This window comes from Dipteris shenzhenensis, chromosome 16, assembly GCF_047967505.1.
Source record: "Dipteris shenzhenensis isolate YYH24624 ecotype China chromosome 16, Dip_SZ_1.0, whole genome shotgun sequence".
NCBI lineage: Eukaryota > Viridiplantae > Streptophyta > Polypodiopsida > Gleicheniales > Dipteridaceae > Dipteris > Dipteris shenzhenensis.
Window position 1 is genome coordinate 18,442,815 of NC_141611.1, and position 17,415 is coordinate 18,460,229.

The window sequence follows — 17,415 nt, forward strand, 5'->3', positions numbered from 1 at the left end:
CTCCATGAGATGAAAAGATCATAAATAAAATGCAACACAGGAGGCCTATATGTCAATTCAAGACCCAAAAAACACTTCAAATTTGGAAATGAGGCCCTTAGGTTACTTTTAAGTCTACTTCGAGAACTATTGAAGGGGGATAACCAAAGCAGACTATAGGTGGATGATATCCTCAATGAAGGAAAGTTCCCTAATAGTCGGGGAATTCCCAATCCATGGAGTTGAAAGTTAGGCCATTCTAGTTGGAATGCAGGGATATGACATTGAGCTTGCACTTATTACATGAGCAACCTTGTTGAGTCATGCAAAGTGTTTGTGATAGGTATATTAACCATGAAACATTTCCACCTCTTGATAGGAGAGGAATGAGAACTATGACCAAAAGACACAAGGTTTTTGTCAAGCATGGTTATGATAGTAGAGATGTGCATTGTATTGGTTAAGTAGAAAGGTTCTTGCTATAATTGCTTGCAAGAGGAGAGGAATGAGAACTACAACCATCAAAAGACACAAGGTTTTGGTCAAGCATGGCTACTAGAGATAGAAGTAGAGATGTGCATTGTATCGGTTAAGTAGAAAGATTCTTGCTATTATTGCATGCAAGAGGAGAGGAATGAGAACCACCACCAAAAGACACAAGGTTTTGGTCAAACATGGTTACCAGAGATAGAAGTAGAGATGTGCATTGTATTGGTTTAAGTAGAAAGGTTCTTGCCATCATTGCAGAAAACTTGGGAGCTTGGGCCTTATATTAGTGACTCTCATTGATGGAGGAGCCTCCACGACGATCCCAAAAACAATATATAAAGATGGTGGAAACTCAGCCGGACAACTGGGCACATCTTAGCTACTTAGCTCATAGTAAGCATGTAAGGTGAAACTTGTTTCCCCAAGGAGTGATGTGAAGTTTGGTAGATGCATAAAAAACAGCCTGACAAACAAGAGAGAGAAATGCATCTTCACTAGGCCTTCTGGAAGAGGCTCCATTGGGCATGGTTGGTTTGTAGGGTGGTGAAATACTGTATTATTTGTGTCATGTGGTTGTGCCTCTTGCAATGTGGCTCTATGGTCCATGCACTCTTGCCTTAACCACATGTTTAGTATGGCTAAGCTTTCTAATTATGTTGTGACCAAGTTTCGTGCTACTTCATCCATCATTGTGCTTTTCAAGTGCTAGTTTTTATCCTTTGCAATTTCTCTTCCATCTTCTCTCATGCTCCCACAATGAATCTAAGAGCATCTCGTGTTATTGTGACATCCATTGAGCATCTATATGAGGTTTTACACATTTTTTGCTTTATGAAGAGAGATCTATTGGGAGTCCTTTCACAAAGGGCCAAGATAACATCTCTTCAAAGCACAGAGATACATTCCCATGGTGAGGCTTTTTTCCATATACAATAGTGTAAATATCACGTGTTTATGCTTGGATGCAATCACTAATCTTCCATCTCCCACACCTCTCAATAGGCCGAGAAGTGGAGCTCGTGCACCTTCTTCTTTGGCTTCCCTCACCTTCAAATTTCTTCCCCTCGGCATTTGCTTGTTATCCTTGTTGGACACCGACCTTTTGATGTCCTTCGATGGAGAGCTTTTAGCGTTTTCTCATTTCAAGGTGCATTTGATAATGTTTGCAAGCATTGAAGAGGCGTAGTGGCAATCCTTTACATGCACTCAAAACATGCATGGATTCCACATGCACACTCCTCTTCTTCTTGAGCTTCCTTTGATGTCATAGCTCTAGTGCTTTCTCGTTTGGATCTATCATTGTAATGTGGCTCGTCTCTTGATGTTTCAAATGGTGTTATGGGCTAAAGTTGGAGGTAGGTGCAAGCAGTATATTCTACATGCATAAATTGAAGCACATGGACAAATTTGATGGAGCATGTACAAGTCAAGTACATGTAACATTTAGTAAGTGCATGAACCATTACGATGATACATGATATGATGCATGATGATGCTACTTGATAAATGTACAAGCAAATTTAACATTTACAAATGTAACGTGCAATGCAAGTAACATGGTATACAATACACACATGCACGATGATGTTGAATGCATGCATGCAACACAATACAACATGCGCATTCGTTGCAATGCAAGCATGCAATATGATACAAATTGCATATGTGTTTTGTTGGATTATATGCATACAACATAATACAATATGAATACATGCATGCAAAAGAAATCTAACATGCATGAAAGCAAAAAAATGACAAAAGATATCTATCTCTTTGAGAGAGTCTGAGTACTTGCATCCGAAGAGTAGTCCAATTTACCTCTTGTGCCTCATGAGCACAAGGGTTAGGGACTACTTTATAGGCTAGGCCCTAGCATGGAGCTTAAAATAGAGGAGAATTCACCTCTCAAATCAAAAGCACTTTGTAATGAGCCAGCGACATCCTTAGATAGTTGATATAGTAATATTGTTGCGAGTAAATGGCATACTATCATTGATAATGGGCCTTCTACTGATGGTGATGGGTCTTCTACTGATGGTAAAAGGGTTGTTGCTAGCGGTAGTATCCCTTGTATGGACGGTAGAAGCTAGAGTACTAATCACGGAAAATTTTGTAAGAATCGTTAAATTCATCAGCATAATACTTTTCTATTACCGATGGTAAATGGTAGAGTAGTGAGAACAGTTGAATCAGTTAATGGAAGGAACTGCCCAACTGAGAACAGAAAATACCTTGCTGTAGGAGAGATTGAATGCCTTGGTGGAGGTAGAAACTCAAATATAATCTATGATTGATGAGGATTACTTTGGAGGTAGAAGGAGTATTTATGAGTGGCAGGAGCTTTGAAGAATTACAAAAATAGTTACAATTATATGAAGGAAATGTGGGTCCAGGTCAAGGAGAAACTGATGGTAACATTGACCATTTGAAGACTGCAGAGTCCATTAGAGTCACCATTTTGCAAGAGCAACTAGAAGCACAAGGAGTTATACGAGGAGAAGAGATCCAAGTAGTTAATTTTTGCTACATCAAAAAGTAGAAACTCATACAGAGCCAGATATTGTTACTACAAAGGAAGCTGAAGTTATGCTTCAAAAATCAACTGATATTGGTATATAGAAAGAACTAGAAGTTGTGACACACATGGAACGAGATTGGAGAATCCAAAAGAGCAGACAACTGCTACTACTTGTGCCTTGGTACAAGTTGCACAAGAGATATTGGTCAGCAAAGAAGTAGGCCCTGGGGAGAGATTTGATTTACAACACTTTGTTGAAACTAGTTTGATGGATATAATTGATGGAGTCTATAATATTTTTAAAGAAAAAGAACAGGTGAAAGAAAAAGATACTAATTTGGGTGAGTAGTGCAGTGTAACTGTTGTTGCTACAAGTGAGCAAGCAATTGGCATAGAAAGTGTTCAAGTTACTTTTAATGTTGATCTAGGTGACATTCCAACAGTTGATGCTGCTATTAAAAATGATATCTTTGTTACTGTTGAGCACATGAATACTCAAACCACTGATCTACAAGATCAGTAACTCTAAATCCTTCTTATTTTAGCCACCAAACTATGCTTTTAAACACAGAAGACTTTTACATCCCTGAAAACCACCTGTGTTTTTCAACACAAACCATTTGATGATTACATTTTGGATTTAATTGCTATTTTTGCTACTATATAGAATAACATTAGTGTCAGAAATTCTTTTGGGATCCTTGTAAGTAGTTGTGTCTAGAGGTAGTTCGAATCTTAGTATTGCACCAGGCTCTTCTCTCTATTTTCCAGAATAGTCTTGGATTGAGGAGATGTTGCCTCATGAAGGGAGCTTACTTGAATACCACCAGAATTTTTTGAGTTAAACATCAGGGTGGGTTCCGGTCCATGAATTTTTTCAAAATTCCTATCCACCAAGTGTGCCAGTGATAAGTTGATATGTACACATACATATCCGAATGGTATTTTATTTTACTTTTGTAAAGACGTATTAGGTGATTTTAGATAGCAAGGGTCAACACTTGTCGGGTGCATCCCTTCATATCCATGCATGCATGATGTATCAATGTGTAAAAGATTGGTCTTCTTTGAAGTGTAGAAGATTGGTCTTTGATTTTAGATAGCAAGGGTCAACACTTGTCGGGTGCATCCCTTCATATCCATGCATGCATGATGTATCAATGTGTGTGATGAAAGATGTGTAAGTAGCGATTGTAAGCAAGTATGAGTGGATGTTCTGTTGGATAATGATGATGACAATTGCTTTGGATATCTCTATTCACATATTCATTATTCTAATCTTTATTATTCAATAGTTTTGCATGTATCTGAATTATATTCCAATGGCATTGTTTCATGGAATCTCACAGTAATATTGATCCGTTTATGTTATGTTCATTAGTTATTTCTCTATTTCACGAGTGATGAGAGTTGTAGAAGTTTCTGTTTGGAATAGATGAACCCCAAAACATAGACTGCTTCTTCCTGACTTGTTGGGGCCAATGTTACAAGAATCAAGGAGCCATGATGAACTGCTTTGAGAGTTTTCAAGGTTGCAAGAACCAAGGTTGCCTCTATGCCCACCATTTATTATCGCTTAGTCCAACTTTCTTGCTAGCTCCAATAGATATGGGAGCGACAACTCACAATGCACGAAGTGATATTACAGTTAAATTGGCTATGAAGAAACTAAGGGATGGTATGAATGTTGGACTTGGTAGCAATGAATCATGGCTAGATGCAACCTTAGTTCTTGTAAAGTGAGTGAGTCTGTTATGAGAGCAGTGTCATTATTATGTAATGAGAGCACAATGTAGGTAACTTTTTTTGAAAGCAGAGAACTGTCAGTTTGTGTTACTACTTATGAGAGTTCCCTTGCTCTATACAGTGCCATAGGTTGATCTCTTCCAGCAATTCAAGGACACCTTTCCAGAGATTAGAATTCAACAATGCACGTTTGAGTGCTCGAAGCCCCATTCATGAGAAAGTTAAGGACAGGTACACATGATTTTTCTCAAGGATGCAGTCAATCAGCTAAGGACCCAAAGTTTCGGTCTTCATGGAGCATGTTGTAGCTATAACTGTGAGATATGCAAAGGTGAGGGTGTCTACAAAGTTTTTGAATGTGCTTACAAGGATGTCATGGCCCTTTGGGATTTTATGGTGTGCCCTAAACCTACTGGAGCACCATTCCACCATGGTCAATGTCTAGTGGGTGAGTGCAAAAAATGTGATCAAAAGAAAATGTAGGGTTGCCCTCATGAGATGAATGTTGCCAAAAAGGTGATGGTGAAGGTATTTTGGAATGTGGAATCAAGCACCACCATGTAGGGGGAAAAAAATCAAAGGAAATACCTTGTGAGCAAGGAGATGCATTGTAGTGATCTTATGCGGTTAATGAAGATCACCTCAAATATTCATCAAGCACAGTTACACTTGTAAGTGGCAGGCTGAGTAGTTTAAAGAGTGCCTGTTGAGGTTTCTTGAATATGTGGTAGTTTCAATAGTAGACTTTGCAGAAAACTATTCTTTTAAGGAGCAAAACAAGATTCATCCATGCATTGGCACTCCAACCAAGTTCCAATTTTTGTGCACACAACATACATTCGTATCGGAATTGAGGTGAAAAAGACATTTCGCTTCTTTATTTCGGATGACAAGGTGCATGACACCCTCTTTGTCCAGCATTTTTTTATGATGCATCATAGGTGGTTGAAAGATTAAGGGTTGGAGCTTACCAGGCATTGGGTTTGGTCACACTGAGTAGCATCCCAATTCAAGGCTAGAATACCTTTCTATTCCATTTCTAGATTTGAACAGCTCACAGGTTTGCAAATGACATGTAATTTCTTTGGATCTAAAGCAAAATGGAGCTACCTTAAAATGTGCAACTGATGTCGTGGGTTTTATGAGGACCAACTTTTCTCATGGGGCTACTGCAAGCTATGCATCTAAGGAAAGCAATGTAGCATGATTGTTTTGGGAGATTAAGAAAGGATATGTTGATAGATCTATCCAATGGGACTATCAACCTATGCCGAAGACACAATCTATGCATTGTGTCAGTGGAGCTACACAAGGCCCTAAGAAATGAAAATTTTGTCATGCTACTGCAATGCTTGTATCCAAGAGTCTTGGAGAAATCGCAGGGATAAAAAGCATGTGTCCACCTAGGAATACCACATCATTGTTCCTGATAATGCACATGATTTAGGTAGTGATGAGGGGCTCATTGATGAGCCTATGTATGCAATGTGCAAGGCATCGTGATGCGATTAGTGATGCTCTTTGTGTGGGGGAGAATTTTGCAGTGAATGTAGAGTAGATATTGAGGAAGGTGCAGACTTCTACATTTTAAAGTGTACCAAAGCTAAAGAGTGGAGCAAAAAGGCTAAGTAGGATGGTTGGGGCAACACAATAGCAGAAGGATCCTATGTTGTGAAGGGTTTATTCTATGGCCATCAAGGTCACCATCACTATAAGCTACTTGATGATCAACCTGAGGTCTTATTATACTCCCATCTTGTAAGGTCAACCAAGTTTCCACAGGAAGCCATTGAGGGAAAGAGAAACTTGTACTTGCTTTCACTTCAAGTCTACAAGGCAGTCTACAATAGTATGCCTTATGATCTTTAATAGATTTTCCCTACCTTGCTTTCATTTCTAGCAATGTTTCTTTGTTGCAATATGTTGGACAAGGATGTTGGCTGGTCTCTTTGCTAGTATATATAGTGTCTGTGGACATGTAGCTATGTCAGTGGACATACTCTTGGGGACCTTCCTTTGGCCCAATCGGAAGTTGTAACTGCTATGTGAGTGCTTAGACACTGCTATGTGAGTGCTTAGACACTGCTATGTGAGGGCATTGCTCAATGCTTTGTGACTATTATAGCACTTCTTGGTAGTGCTTTGTGACTATTGTGAGACATTTTGGAAGTGCTTTGTGACCTATATGGATGTACCAAATAGTCTCATAATAGTGAAAGCTGTGAGTGCTTGGTCAGTGCCTTAACACTACTATGTGAGTGCATGGTGAGTGCTCTTTTACTGTGATGTTGCTACTTGGTAGTGCTTTGTGGCTACGACGACGAAATTTTTGGAGTACGTTGTGACTGCTTGGAACTATTTGTGATAGTTGAGTGGTTTGTGACTTATATGGCTGTACCAAATAGTCTCATAATAGTGAAAGCCATGTGAGTGCTTGGATTGTGCTCTTTTGTATAGACAATTATTTCTCAATGTGTTTCTCAATATGGCCCTTGAGGGGTATGCTTTAGGCGCAAGGGCCATATTGACCAACCCACCATAAGAGTTTGTCAATGTGTTTGTCAATATGGCCCTTGCCCCTAAAGGGGGCCCCACAAGGGCCATACTAAAAAACACATTGATAAACATTTATCTCTAGAAAAGAGCACAATTTAATGTTGTTTATTTGGTTTGACAGAATGTCATTGCTTTTTAAAGGTAAATTTGTTGATGCAAGATCTTGGTAGTGCTTTGTAATTATGAAAATTAAAGGGGATAGTGCACCGATCATAAATTAATAAAATACAAAGATAACCTCAAGATGGAAGTGCTTTGTGACTACTTGGATGTGCTTTTGTGATAGTTAAGTGAGTGCTTTGTGACTTATATGGCTGTACCAAATAGCCTTATAATAGTGAAAATGTGTGAGTGCTTGCTCAGTGCTTTGACACTACTATGTGAGTCATTGGTTTGTGCTTTGTGGCTGTTATGACTTTGCTTGGTAGTGCTTTGTGACTGCTCTCAGACATTGGAAGTGCTTTGTGACATTTATGTGAGTGCTTTGTGACTTATATGGCTGCCTGGTAGTGCTTTGTCACTGTTATGACACTGCTTGGTAGTGCTTTGTGATTGTTATGAGATTTTTTTGAAGTTCTTTGTGAGTGCTTTGGAAGTGCTTTGTCACTGTTATATGGCTATTTGGTAGTGCTTTGTGACTATTATAAGATTTTTTAGAAGTTCTTTGTGAGTGCTTGGAAGTGCTTTGTGACTGTTATATGGTTGCTTGTGGTAGTGCTTTGTGATACCACTCGTCTTGCAATATTGTTATATCAGTGGTTTGAATGCTATGCTAAGTTGTAGGAAACGTTAATATCTTTTTGGAAATGGTGTTTCTAGCATTTCCACATGCTTGGCATTTCTAAAGGTTTCCACACACCTTAGGCTTCTTTGTTGGTGGGGTTGAGAAAATCGAAAGAGGTTGATTTGACTGGACTCTTTTCAGCATCTTTTTGGCAAAATCATATTGTTGCTATATCCTCACAAAGAAAGCATACTTTTCATGTGGCTTCGCCTGCAAGTGATAACAACACAAAAGGTTAACATATGTAACTTGAAGGACATGATATATGGTGTATTTAAAATTTTGAACAAGCTCGCCTCCATGGTTGTAAGAAACATTAGGTACAAAATGTTAGAAACATTCCATTTGAATGACACCTTGAGATGGTTTTTATCCCACACAGATTGCAATCTATGCTTCGAATATCAATATATACTTTGCCCTACTTCAATCCCCGCCATCCAAACATGTAACATGTCTTCCTTCAATCTTTGAGCTATTGAAGTAAGCAATAAGCAGAAACAAGCATAGGCTCAAAGCTTGCTACAAAAGTAAACACTTATATCACGATTGAATACTACGAGTCACAAAAGAATTCCAATTAGGCAAAAATTCCCTGAACGTCATTACACGCAAGCAATTCCTAATACATCCAATCAACTTTCATGCGGCCTAGTGGGCGGGTTCCCTTTAGTATCAATTATGGCTGGAAGTTCTAATTTTCTTATTGATCCAGCCACATATTGCCATCAATATCGAGGTAGGAATCCCAACAACAGCAAAATTTGTGTATAATGACGTGTGCTTCTGCTTGGTTCAGTGGAATGCTCCTACGTGGTAGAGGCCTGGGCACAAAGATAAATAAGTCCCAGGGGGCCTGACCTAAGTTATCTGTCGCCGAGGTAGCAAGCAGATAGGGGGCTTAGCAATGAGTTAATCTCATGATAGTCACCCATAAGGTTGAAAACCATAAACATAATCACGCATAGGAGAAACTACCTCATTCCCCCATCCTTACCTACAATTCCAGGTAGGCCCAAACATTTTTTCTGCCTTGTTACTTGTTTTTGTTTGCTAACTAAGAATTTTTTTAAATTGTTGTCATGTGCATGGATTGGTATCTGCATGGATTGGTATCTAACGTGTACTGAAGTACACCCAAAGCTAAGGAAGCTAACCAAGCATCGATGACATGTATTTCTGTAAATGTCATTACCTGCCCACTTTCTTGTAATTGCACTTTTAATAATTCGTTATTTGGACCTCATGACCTTTTTCGAGCTTATGGAGAAGTAAGGGACCAAAGAGTTCACATTCTCTTTGACACGGGTAGCTCTCACAATTTTGTAAACTACAAACTTGTGCAGAGGATGGGGATGTCCACGACGCCTAGCGATCACACCTATGAGGTGCAGCTTCTAGCTGGGAAGCAAATTTGGGATCATAAGGTCGGGCACAAGATTTCTTCAGAAGGTATCAGCATTGATCTAGACCATGTCCAAAAGGTTTTGGAATGGCCCATCCCTCAAACACTGAAACAACTTCGGTCTTTCCTAGGATTTATGGTCTTTCTACTAAAGTCCGTGCGTGATTATTCTAACATCACGGCACCATTGACCAACATATTGAAAGGTCGTGGACGCAGGTCTACCCAACCAATCTCTTGGAATGATGCATTGAACAAGACTTTGAGACCTCGAAGCAAACTATCAAGGAAGCCCCTCTTCTTGCATCGCCTGATGCTACCCGGCCTTATGTTTTAGAGGCTGATGCAAGTGACTTTGCAACTGGGGTAGCTTTATTCCAAGAGGGTAGTCCTATAGCTTTTGAAAGTAAAAAGCTAGATGACAACCAATATCATTGGCCCACACTAGAAAAGAACTGTATGCAGTAGTGTCTGCGCTAAATGTTTGGAGACACTACTTGTATGGTTCAAAGTTTCTTGTATCGATAGATCATCAGTCAATAAAGTATGTGTGTGGCGGGCGGGAATTGAGGGGAAGAAAGGCTAGATGGACAGAGTTAATGCAAGATTTTGATTTTGAAGTACATTATCGACAGGGTTCCTTAAATAGTGTGGCGGATGCCTTAAGTCAAGCTTGTAAATGATATGTCATTTACGAAAATATCCTCAGACCTATTTCAATCCTTGAGAGGGCTTTGTGCAACTGATAGTCATTTCAGTTCTTATTGGCAAAAGGTCCAGGATGGGGGAGCTCCATGGTTGACCAAGACTCTTGACCAAGACTCAGGGATTGTGCCACCTATGGTATAGGCGGTGGGAGGTCAGTGGATGATTAGGAATAGCTTGCTGTTTCGAAATAAAAAAATATGTGTGCCAGATGTTTCGGATCTCAATCCAAGATGTCTCTGGGAGTGACATGATACTCCTAGTGCTGGACATCCAGGTATATACATCGGACTCTGTCTCTTGTGAAACATCCCTTTTTTTGGCCTAAGATCCGTGAATTTATTGAAAGCTATGTGGTGGGTTGCCGGGTTTGTCAAGTTACTAAGGCAGAACGCCTTAGAAGCGCAGGTTTATTACAACCATTGCAAATCCCTGGTAATAAATGGGAAAGTATTTCCATGGATTTTATTACGGGTTTGCATCAAATGCGCAAGGGGTCATGACTCCATTTGGGTCATAGTTGACCGTCTAACAAAGATGGCTAGATTCTTACCTACTCGATCGACTGTATCAGCTATTCAATTGGCTCACAAGTTTGTGGACCAACTGTTTAAACTATATGGTTTGCCTTCAGGCATAGTTAGTGACCGGGACTCTAAGTCTACAAGTAACTTTTGGACACTTGTTTTTGAGAAGTTGGAAACTACTGGAGTACGAGTTCCTCAGATCATGCACAATGTGATGGTAGCGCAGAGAAGGTTAACCAATTGGTTGAAGATATGCTTCATGCATATGTTTCTAAGAGACGGTCTTCATGGGAAGATTATGTCCCTATGATAGAATTTAATTATAACATTGCAAAGCATTCAAGCACAGGTTACAACCCTTTTATCCTTATATACGGGTTTCAACCTAAGTCACCAGTTATGGTTGGGTTCAAGGGAATAAATAATGATGCTGCAAGGACATTCTTGCAAGACATGTAGGAAATGTTGCAGTTTGCCAAAGAGTCTATTAGAAGTGCCCAAGATCGGGATAGAATTTATGCTAATAGACATCGTTCACCCAGAGTGTACTATGAAGGGACAATGGTATATTTATGTATTCCCAAGGAATCCAAGAGCCTAAGTACTGGTTTGGTTCCAAAATTATCCCCTAGATACAGCGGTCCGTTCAAGATTATTTAAAGAATTGGACCAGTTGCATATGAACTAGAATAGCCTCCTGATGTTAAAGTACATCCAGTGTTTCATATCCATAGATTGAAAGAGTTACTGGGTACTGATGATCAGCATGTTTCTATTAGAAATCGACCAACAGAGGGTACACACAGTGGAAGACTGATAGAATTGCCCAAGAGCTCACATAGTGGTGTGGGGTGTGGAATCACAAACTTCTTAAACTTATGTGCATAGAATAGATGTGCGGCACCCTCTTTCTCTCTTTTCCTGTGAGGTACTGCCCATGTAGCGACCCCCTCTCCATGTTCTTTCCTCTGGGCATGTCCTGCCTAGGTCTCCCTCTCCCACACTCTCCTCATATGGGGGGGGGATGAGACCTTTCCAACAGTTTCTCCTCAAGAAATGTTACTGATTTGACTTTTATTCCACATGAACCTGAGAGTATTCTTGAATTTCATGAAAGACAGATCAAGAATAGCACTATAACGGAATACAAGATCAAGTGGAAGGATCGTGTTGAGGAGGACGCAACATGGGAGACATTACCTAACCTCCAAAGGACATTCCCGGGTTTTCTTGCGAACTAAAGAGTGAGTTCTTAGAGGAGAGGAAGTATGTCATGTGCATGGATTGGTAATTGACATGTACCTCGAGGTACACGAACGAGACTGGCTCAAGTAGCCTAGGGAGGCTTAGGGCTAGGCAAGCTTGCTTCTTGGGGTACGAACCAAATTTAGGTCTTCGCTATTTTCGGCACATTGGGGCTGAGCCTATAAAAGGGACCCAGAGGTTCTATCTTCATAGAGCCGATGGGAGCAAGTCTAGTTCCCTAGTTCTAGGTCTGATCCTAGATTGAGTCGCAAACGCGCGCGTAGCCCAAGGCCCAACATCACATCCAAGGACTTTAGGCGCCACCGGGTGGTCTGGTCAGGATCTGGTTGGGAGTTCATGCTATTAGCTCAGCTCCTGGCTCGGAGGGAACATCTCTAATGCGGATCATATCCCGTAGGTGTCATGGTTGGGTGGTGAGCAGCCTGCTCTGATTCCTCACGTTTGGTGTGTTCTTGTGTTTGTTTGTAGGTCAGAGGTTTCAAGAGTGCTAGGGTCGTGTCAATTGTGCATTTTCATCGCATTCTTCCAAATGTTCACATTTGTTAAAAGCCTATTTAGACACAGTACTAAAAGGCTCAATTTATTTCACATTTTCACAAGTTCAGGTCAGTTATCAAGCACAAATGCACAGAATTCAATTGAACATAATTAGAAAAGACTATAGTAAGAAAATCACACATCCAGAAAAGCATCAAAAAATCGCAGACTAAAATGTGCAGAAATGACAACGTTTGAGATCTTCATTTATGGAATGTGGACAAAATTCACAGACCACCCTTTAACAGATTCATGATCTTGTAAAGGCAACTTACTGGCTCAAATTCACCCTCTGAAGACAGCTCACTATCTTTCCATCATAAATATCCTGACAGGGGACATACACTATTGTGGATGCATGTCATCAATAGTCCCCACGGGCCACAACCACACTTTCTTGCCTGGACCTCTGACAAGGATAGTTCGCTGTTCTATCTTTGGTATAAGTGCAGTGGCCAAACGACAGTCCAGGGAGATTCCGGACACCACATATAGGTGCCCCCCTTGGGTATATTGATTAGGGCCCATGCAACAGCCAGCTTTCCACTGTACCCACAAGACCCATGTTTCTTTTAGCCTATTTCCTTCATTTTCAGCTTTGCATATACACTTCTGCTTTGGGAATGTATTATCTTCCCCATCTAAAGTGAGTGCACAACACCACAAATGTCAGTCCCACAACTCTTTCCTGGATTGTTCCACGCTTGATCTTTAAATTTCATTGCCTCAACCATTCTCTCTTCCTCCTGCATGTGAGTGTCTGCATAGATGTTAGACATCATCGCATAAGCTGCAGAATTCTTTCCATCCAATTGCATTGCATGTTCAAAGGCCAACCTTCCAAGTTCCACCTTACCCCACTTTTGACACGCACCCAGCAGCGTAAGCCAGACCACAATATTAGGTTGGAAAGGCATCTTCTTTACCATCACTATCGCCTCATCTAATCGGCCTGCACGGCCAAGGAGATCTACCATACCAATGAGGTTCTCAATCGTTGGATTGATCCCATAGTCTTTGCTCATGGCCTCAAAGAACTTCTGGCCCTTATTCACTAGACCCGTGTGACTGCATACAGCAAGAACAATAGAAATTATTACCACGTTTGGCTTTACCCCTTCTCCTCTCATTCTCTCAAGCATATAGAAAACAATTTCACTTTCTCCTACCTGGGCATATCCTGCCATTAGTGCACCCCATGAGACAACATCCTGAACTGGTAGCTTGTCAAATGCTTCCCCTGCTTCTATAAGTGTGGCACATTGGGCATACATATCCACCAAGGTGTTTCCAACAAGAAGATGTCCCTCCAGCCCCTTCCTGGCAATCTCGGAGTGTATTTCACGGCCCTTGTCTATGGCTCCTATGCTGCCACAAGCTTTCAAGATGCAAACAAATGTGACAGCATCTGGAGAAACACCATCCAGTTTCATTTGTTCAAGACAGTACAGCGCTACTTCCCCAAGCCCATGCTCGGCATATCCAGCAATTAATGCATTCCATGAGACTTCATTCCGAAATGGCAGCTTGTCAAATACTTCTCGTGCTTCTGCAAGTGAGCCACATTTGGCATACATATCCACCAAGGTACTGCCAACAAAAAGCTGTCTTTCCAGCCCCTTTTTGGCAATCTCAGCATGTATTTCTTGGCCCTTGTCTTTGGCCCCTATGCTGCCACAAGCTTTCAAGCTGCAAACAAATGTGACAGCATCTGGAGAGAGACCATCCAGTTGCATCTGTTCAAGACAGTTCAGTGCTTGCTCACCAAGCCCATTCTCAGTATATCCTGCCATAAGTGCAGTCCACAAGACCTCGTTTCGAACTGGCAGCTTGTCAAATGCTTCCCGGGCTTCTGCAAGCGAGCCACATTTGATATACATATCCAGCAAGGTGCTGCCAACAACAATATTTTCTTCCAGTCCCTTTCTGGCAATCTCTGTGTGTAGTTCACGGCCCTTATCTATGGCTCCTATATTGCCACAAGCTTTCAAGATGCAAGCAAATGTGACAGCATTTGGAAAAAGGCCCTCCAGTTTCATCTGTTCAAGACAGTTCAGTGCTTCCTCACCAAGACCATGCTCAGCATATCCTGCAATTAGTGCAGTCCACGAGATCTCATCTCGACTTGGCAGCCTGTCAAACACTGCCTGTGCTTCTACAAGCGAGCCACATTTGGAATACATATCCACCAAGGTGCTGCCAACAAGAAGGTGCTTTTCCAGCTCTTTTTTGGCAATCTCAGCATGTATTTCTTGGCCTTTGTCTATGGCTCCTATGCTGCCACAAGCTTTCAAGCTGCACACAAATGTGACAGCATTTGGAGAGAGACCCTCCAGTTGCATCTGTTCGAGACATTTCAGCGCTTCCTCACCAAGCCCATGCTCTGCATACCCTGCCATTAGTGCAGTCCATGAGACCTCATCTCGGACTGACAGCTTATAAAATGCTTGCCGTGCTTTTCCAAGCCAGCCACATTTGGCATACATATCCACCAAGGCACTGCCAACAAAAAGATCTCTTTCAAGCCCCTTACTGGCAATCTCGATGTGTATTTCGCGGCCTCTTTCTGCACCTTTGAGTCTGGCACAAGCCTTCAGTACAGCCACAAAGGTATGCTTGTCAGCACATACAGAATCTCGTTGCATTTTCTGGTAGAGATGGAGGGCATGCTGTGATTCCCCACATTTGATATAACCCCAGATGAGAGAATTCCAAGAATACACATTCCGATCAACCAATTTGTCAAAAACCTGTTGCGCATCGCACATGCTACCAACTTCTACGAACATTGGGACAAGGTAGTTCCCAAGAGATCTATGATCTTCCAACCCAATTCGGCACATGAAGGCATACAAGCGCTTGGCATACGCTAGATTTTTTGATGTTCTGCATTTATGCAGGATGCACGTAAGGTGCTGAACTGAAGGTAACTGGGGCATCTGTTCCACAGATGTGAGTGCCTCCTCTAAGCTGAGTGTTTCCCAGGCACTCTTTTTGCTCAGTTCTTGTGCTTTAGATGCATCTCCCTTTACTCCGGACCTGAAGTTGACCTGGCCACAATCTTGGGCCTGACCAGTGGATGCTTTGACTTTTTTCTCCAGCAAATCTTTAACCCAACCTGGATTACACAAGCCGTCTATCATAGCGACATCTGCAGATCCGGGGTTTATTTGCTGTTAAGATTTACAAGACAATCGTCAGACTCGCCAATGCACAGCTTTACATGTGAAAATCATTCAGTTCAACTCTTACTTGCTCTGTCGGTCGTCCCACCATTGGGAAGGATCGATGAAGTACTGCTTCCATAAATTGAACTAGCTGCGAAGCGTGACCAATGAATACCAATACCAACTGCGAGAAGTGGGTGTCCCCAGAAAAAGACTTTAGTACAGCCCTCTGTATCCGATTAAGTGGCCATGTAAATTCAGGAGGAAAAGCTTAGCCGGGTTTTCCCAATTTGGGCCGTTGCAAAATACGGCAGTACCGGAACGCTCCACACTGCTCCACTGTATGCGGGCTAAGCCATGGGGGAGTAGGGGCTGGGCAGATGAGCTGCCGACCAGTCGGAGTGTGTAGGAAAAACCCCGGCCCATGGATCCGTACGGCGAGAGGCCTGCATAGTTGCACAAGAAGTATGGCAGGGAGCTCTGAGACCTGTATATCGATCATCATCGCTATGAGGTGAAGGGCGATAGGGACAAAATCAATTATAGCTTTTAGGATCAATTGGGTCTTATATTCTTAGCTCTACACGCCGTCCCTTAAAGTCTGCATAGACCAAAACGATGATAACCGAGCTCATTTTACATTCTGTATCTCTAATTGAAAAGAGTTCAAAGATAGAAGTGAGGGAGGAAGTCAATAAAGGAGTCCTATCAATGAGGGCATCCTTCTCTTTGAGGATCTCCATCCCCATGGCTCCAAAATGCTTCGCATTCGACCCCTTGTCTGGCTGACCCGGCATTCCAATGGCTGACTCGGCATTCCAATGCCCAAGCCCTGCAATTGGTGCGCACACAGTCTTCGAGCTTCTTTTCAATTGGCTAAAACGACCTGCAACAACCCTGTCACGTCGTGGGTAATGTTGGAATCACAAAGTCTTTCATGGGGACGTGCTTTTCACTATGCTGGCTTAGCATCCCCCTACTAGAGTTCCATCTTTAGCATGAGCGCAGGGACGCCCTCTTAGATGACCAAGGGACGCCCGACTTGCAAAAGGGTGTCCCCAAAATCCTTCGATTTTGAATTGTCCAACGAACGCCCCCCCCCAAGCTCAGCTGTGGTCACAAGGCAGCATGAATTGAAGGCCTTTGGTAGGCTCCAAGATTCCGTTATAGTGAATAACCAGCCCACACTTTCAAGGAGCGGTTGTTCTTGCTATGTAGACATCGTACAGTGGCGACACTCCTCCATCAAAGCTCCACTTGAGCCCACCCTTGTTTGTGAGGGTACGAATTTAAAACCCTTTTAGTCTACTTTTTTACACAACATCTTGGAACTCATGAGTACGTAATGGATGCCATATCACCCCTTTGAATAAAATTTGCAACCCATCCCTTTGACCTTAGCGTAATTGGGATATTCCACCTTTATACACATAAGAAACTTCAATTTCTCGATTGAAAAATAATGACCTTTTCAATTGCCTTTCTCCTTAGGTTACATCATATGTATGGAATTTAGGTCTATGGAAAGTATGGATGCTCAAACTAATGGAGGAATGAAGTGAGATCCAAGTAGGTCCCTCTAAATGAAAAGAATTGAAAAATGTATTAATTAATGGAAAAGTTAAGAGGTAGAGGGGGCTTGGGGTCATGGGTGTTAACCATCTTTTCAACTGGAGTGCAAGACAATAAATGCATCAACAACCAATGTTGATGCATGTTGCAAGTGCTGCAATACA

The 17,415-nt window shown here is 41.7% G+C and overlaps 1 protein-coding gene across 2 annotated transcripts; it reads right to left on the bottom strand.

The window, feature by feature from the left end:
- Positions 1-12,710: 12,710 nt before the first annotated feature.
- On the bottom strand, positions 12,711-16,402 carry LOC147892645 (pentatricopeptide repeat-containing protein At4g18520, chloroplastic-like). Of its 2 annotated transcripts, XM_087387463.1 has the most exons (3): positions 15,765-16,402; positions 13,682-15,685; positions 13,419-13,580 (listed from the first exon to the last, which is right to left on the bottom strand). In XM_087387463.1, exons 1-3 carry the CDS (start codon positions 15,816-15,818, stop codon positions 13,560-13,562), a joined length of 2,079 nt encoding a protein of 692 aa, XP_087243589.1. In that variant the 5' UTR covers positions 15,819-16,402; the 3' UTR covers positions 13,419-13,559. The 2 variants fall into 2 exon arrangements, with proteins under 2 accessions (XP_087243588.1, XP_087243589.1); XM_087387462.1 differs by having other exon boundaries at positions 12,711-15,685.
- Positions 16,403-17,415: the final 1,013 nt, after the last annotated feature.